The sequence below is a fragment of the Artemia sp. Qi Xiang Cuo genome, chromosome 1 (assembly GCF_049724085.1).
Source record: "Artemia sp. Qi Xiang Cuo chromosome 1, ASM4972408v1, whole genome shotgun sequence".
Lineage (NCBI taxonomy): Eukaryota > Metazoa > Arthropoda > Branchiopoda > Anostraca > Artemiidae > Artemia > Artemia sp. Qi Xiang Cuo.
In genome coordinates, this window is record NC_142794.1 from 30,527,729 (window position 1) to 30,533,728 (window position 6,000).

Sequence of the window (6,000 nt, forward strand, 5' to 3'; positions counted from 1 at the left end):
TATATATATATATATATATATATATATATATATATACATATATATATACATATATATATATATATATATATATATATATATATATATATATATATATATATATATATATATATATATATATATATATATATATATAATTTCTGAGACCCCATTGCCCAATCAAGATAAAACGAAAAAATAGTTAAAAACAGAAGTTAAATAGTTTTTTCAAGAACACATTGCCTTTTTATTACGAGCAAATTAAAGTTCATTTATTAGATAGTGAAAACAAATACAAAAGCCTGGATAATTCGACTACATAACCAGCGATCGGTATCAACAGATATACTAAAGCACTAAAATTAAAACTAACTAATACAGAACAAAATCATTATTTCTGGTTCATTCACTAGATTTGTCTAAGAGAGTTCAATAAGTGGGTTCGTCCAAAGTCTTGTGTTGTAAGTTTTCTTTTTTAATACTGCCTAAATGGACGTTGAATTTCTCTCTCTAGGAAGAACAAATAACTTCATAAGCTCACATATTTGACAGTGAAAAGAGTAACAAAAGTCTGGATATTTCGACCACCTATTCAGTGATCGTCATCAGTAGATGTACGAAAAATTTTAAACTAATATATTTATAAAGAACAAAATAATTACTTCGAGTTCATTCATTAGATATATCTGAGAAAATACAATAACTGGGTTCATCTAAAGTCTTGAGTTTTAAGTTTTTGGTTTTTGTGTTTTACAGAATCATAACTTTTATGAGATCTGTATTTTCCTGGGAGGTGATCGACAATTTTTTTAATTATTTTACTAACCCCTTTGTTAACCGTACCTGAAACAATGCAATACTTCATTTGGTTTAGGATTCATCTTTATTTATGGTATATATATATATATATATATATATATATATATATATATATATATATATATATATATAATATGACACTTTTTACGGCTGTAACATGCATAAGAACCTTTATATCAGTAGGTTACACTGCGTCATTGTAATACCGATTTACATAAATATGACATTACTCGTATGATTTTTTTTTCTGAAACTACGGCTATTAGCAAATTTTAAGAAACTCGTGACCTATCATGACTGTTTTTTTTTCACGCTAAGAAATCCTAAGATGCCAATTTTTCCAAAAAAGAGCTTTTAACCTAAGTGTGCATTTGAAGTACTTAAATTTAAATTTACTTTATGTATGTGTGAATATGCTCGTGCCAAATAAAAAACTAGATAGAAAAAATTAGATTTGTTATTAGATAGTTCGTACATTTATAATAAAAAAATATTTGGCGACCCTTTCTTTTTGATGCTTATGTTTTGGCGATATGATGTAATTTAACTCTAGAGGGAGCTACTTGATTTCCTTTTTACATATTGAATGTCTTTCCGCTGTCAAATCCGGCAGAAGCAGATTCTAGCTTTACTTGTGGTAGCGGGGAGGCTCCATAGAATTTTCTTACGTGTTGTTTTTGTTTAAAAGAAACACGTAAACCTAAGTCAAAAAGGATTGTTATTAGTGCTAATTTTTAGTTTACTGGTTTTGATACTTAGTTATCCTTATTATTATTAGAGACCTGTATTACAAGAGAAATGTGGCAATTTTCTCCTCTTTCTTCTTGTTTTCATTTCTTCTTTGCCCCTTCTTTAGTTTGCAGATCCAAATACGTGAACAATAAGTTCTTTTTTTTAGATTGGAAAGCTCCTGAATTTATAAATGGCAGAACTGGGATGTTAATAAATGGAAAAAATAGCAAATTGTCGAAAATTTCGCTATTTGAAAGATTTGTATGTGTCCAAAATGCCAAAATTTCATCTTCCTTGCTTTATCAAGAAGCTAAGATATTAGCCATTGACTACCAGGTGATTCTTTCTCTCTACTGATTTCTTTCTTTTCCTTCCTTCTTTTATTTTCTTGGTACGAATGCCAGCAAATATTTGGAGATATTGCTAATTGTGTTTCATTTGTTTTATCTCTTTTCTTATTTTTTCTTTATTTCATTAATATTCTCAATTCTTTTGAAATGTATAGGTCTTCTTTTTTATTATAGGCTTCCCTTTTTTTGCCCCAGATCACTTTGACTCTTAAAAAAGTGCACTATAACGTCTGATTTCCAATCCAATGAGCCTCCTCTAAAGCTTATACAAAACCATTCCCATAAAAATGTTGTATGTCCCCTGGGAATAACTCAAAACCCTTTCACTAAGGGCTGTCAAGGGTGGGGGGTGGGGTGGGGTTTTTCATCCTCAAAGGATGGCTATGATTACTGCCTAGGATTGCCTATGACACTGTCTATGATTACTATAATGAGTTTTTTGTTAATACTAGCTATTTTTTACTATTTTCACCAGTGTTTTATTTTTTACGTCTTCTAATTGATATACAAGGGTTCTTTGATCGTTTTTCGCTATGGTGATCTATTTAGCTAGGAATTTTTTCTTCTTTGAATTCTGTTACTCTTATTCTTTTATTATCCTTTTTCTTATTTAATTTTTTTCATATTCACTATCGTTTTTGATTGTGCTAATATATGATAATTGATGCACTCTTCTATTTTAAATAAACTCTTGGAAAAAAGTAATAAAAATGAAACCAACATACTTACTAATTGCAGCGTGTATCAAAGCATAGCCCATTATAACAATTATTTTCACACTTTTGTCACACTTTTAAAGTGAAATCATTCATCCTACTTTTTTTAAAATGCAATTATTGTCACAATGATGCCCTACTTTCTAAAGTAAGATTGCCACAATGATGCCCTACTGTTTGGATATGATTCATGTCATAATGATGTTAAAGTACAATTGTCAGAACTCTATCCTAGCTGTGTCAAGCTGTTTCATGACCATTTACTGCTACAAATCACAGTTAATCGCATCCCACGAACGCCTGAGATCAACACACGAGTCGTTACCTTAGAATGATCTTTTACTTATTTTTTTCTTATTTTCGTTAAACTTTTAAACAAATTTCAACATATTTTTCAGATATACAAAAAACTGATACTTCTAAAACATATTTCAGTGTGAACATAAAGCTGCATTCCACCTTGTCAAGTTACATCAAAATGGATATCTTACCTTGAAACACTTAAACCGTAGTACTGCAGAAAAATAATATACCTACTAATTTAGTTTATCAAATAATAGTTTATTTGCAAAAGTTAATTCCTATTTTGAATCATATTTGAATCATATATATGAATAAAATTTTTAAAAAGGTATTCGGATAATTTGTTGTTGTAAATATATTTGTCTTTTTCTAGAAGGCGAAGGCTACTCTTGAGAAGGCGTTTAGAAGAGTGGGACTTGGACATTGGATGCATAAGCCGGGATTGGTGAATGAATTTTCACTTCCCTACAAAATTCAAAAAAAGAAAGGAAAATCCCTATGACCAGTTATTTATAGTCTAGTGCTTTTATAGTCTAAGTCTTGGCTGACCCCCTCATTTACGTAATAATTTCAATTCGTTTCAAGTTTCAATGTTGGTCCTTACTTTCTGTTGAATACCTTACTTTTTATTTAATTACCATCCAGCTTAATCATCCCACGTTACAAGTCTTACATCAGACATATTGTCGAAAACGGATGCCCGCTGTATGCTGGTGCTCCATCAATGTTATTTGCACCATTTCAAAAGATCCAGAATAGGGCTAATAGGACAGGTTCAGTAATTACCCACGACGCTCTTCAGTCTTTTATTCTCCTTCTCTAGAGCCTTGTCGTATTTTACCCTGCCTTTCCCCCATCTTCCAACCGACAAGACAGACATGAAGGCACACAGCTCCGTCTAACTACCTTAAGGTTGACGTGTCAAAAGTGGAATGCTTAATAAACAGCTTCATTTGACATCTTCAATTTGGTATCGAACGATATTCCTGTGAACATCAATTCTAAAAGTTTATTCATGTAAAACCTCGTGATGGAGTGATGTAAAAGATTAGCTATTAATCAGATGTTTAAATGTACCTTTTGTTGCGAATTTACGATTGGCTTGAATACTATTAAAACGTAGATGGATATGACTCATTCTCAGTAATGTTGTTTGTAGTCCTTGCTTGATAAAGTGAGGTTTTCCTCAGGGTTCGGTTTTAATTTAATTTTGTTTTTGGTTAGTATGAAAGCGATGAGGCTCTATCTCCCTGGTGCTTGGCTAATATTGTTGATGAAAAAAAAACAATATATTTTTCTAAATCAACCGATATTTTGATGATATTATTTCTAAAGTTAATATTCGTGTGTTCAAAAATAAAAGTAAATTGGAATTTAATATGCACCAAACAAGTTTATGGTTAATAGTAAGATAGAAATCAGTTAACATTACTGGTAGGATTTAATTTTCTCTTGCCTCAATTCAACATGCTCATCTTCCAAGATGTCTAGGGTTCTAATTCGATTAAAACTAGTCTTCGAAAATTAATAATGAGATAGTTGCTTCTAAGGCTCCTTAGATTTAGATAAAGAGTCAAACGGAGGATGCCAAACTGACTAATACTATTTTTGTATTACAATATCATTAATCCCTTAATCATCAATGTTCTCGAACATAAATAAATACCTCGTGGTGGTGTTTTATAGGCCTAAAATTTTTACATGAATTTTAAACACGTGTAGATTTCTCAGAATAAGGTTATTCGCTTCATTACTTGTTATGTACAGAATTTTCATAATACAGTTTTATATTTTACTAAATTAAAAGTGCTGTATGCAGAACAACTACGTAATCTCCAGGCTGTTGTGTTACATACCAGTGTCTTAGCCAACTGTTTCGTTCAGTATCTATTTTAGATCATTTGATATTAAACGGTTATATGCATGGTTATTTTACTAGAAATGCTACTAACTTGTTGACTAAAGTAGGAATGGTAGAAGAGCACATTTAAAAAATGAAATATGTGAGCAAATTTATGGAATATCCTTGCAGAGAGTGTCAAAAAATCAGAGGACCTTTAGTTGTTTAAAAAAAAGTAGAGATCCACAATTAAAAGATGGAAGGGGTTTTTGAAATATTCGTACTTCAAGATAAACCAATCAGACAGTTTTTATCGTTGATTCTAGGTTTTCAACTAAACATCTTTATGGGACTTGATTATTGGACAGGACTATGGGACTTTATCGGAATTAGTGGCTCTTTTCTGCAGATCAACTTCATTCAACTTCTAATTATAATATTTGCCATGATTATTTGTTAGGTATTGCCTCAGATTGGTTTTGGAATTTTGTGAACTAGATTGCTTAATCATAATTACCAAGTGACAATCCATAAGTGTTGTGACAAAATACTGTGTAAAAGGTTACACAAAAACTATCCAGAAGTTTATTCTCCAAATAAGTACTTCTGGTTTTCGTTTCTTTTTTTTTCATTAGATTAGTTAGATTTTTGTTTCCGTTTTTGCATTATTTGTATTACTTAATTGTGCCACTAGGCATATCCTTAGACCTTATATTCTCCTGTGCCACTAGAGGCACCTGGGGCTTACACGGAGAGCTGCCAGTCGTCCTGCTTGTGCGTCACCCCTAAAATATTTGCCCATTGGGCTTATATCGTCGTATGAATCTTGGAAAGGTCCCGTCTATATCTGCGATGCAATGTTTTTTTTTTTTCAACCTCTCCTGCAGTTTCCTTCAGTTTCCATTCCAAGATTTGTCTTGAGATCCTATTGTCCTTTATACGGATCATGTATTACATATACTCGTATGACTTATGCACTAGGCATATGCTCAAAATTATTTGGTCAAGGTTTGTTTTCCATAGTTGTTTGCCGTACATAGAACAGTTTAGGCGTGAAATGTCACGTTTATATCTTTTTATGTCACCCAAAGGAGGGAAGGACTTGGACGCATGATAAAACCTCATTAATAACTATCTGTCCATGCCAGAAAAACGATGATTTTTTTCTCAAACATTTTTTTTTTGAACATTGTCAATTTTTTCGATGACGGTATAAATCCTTTATCGTTTGTCCAATTGAAAATAAAAACGATGAAAAATC

At 31.4% G+C, this 6,000-nt stretch overlaps 1 protein-coding gene across 1 annotated transcript in view; it reads left to right on the plus strand.

Annotated features, from left to right (window-relative positions):
- Positions 1-4,917, plus strand: part of LOC148956202 (double-stranded RNA-specific editase 1-like) — a 59,055-nt gene extending 54,138 nt beyond the window's left edge. The window contains exons 7-8 of the mRNA XM_089089786.1: positions 1,697-1,866; positions 3,273-4,917. Coding sequence (XP_088945912.1) covers positions 1,697-1,866; positions 3,273-3,401 — 299 coding nt within the window. The 3' untranslated portion in view covers positions 3,402-4,917. The remainder of the gene's footprint in view (positions 1-1,696; positions 1,867-3,272) is intronic.
- Positions 4,918-6,000: the final 1,083 nt, after the last annotated feature.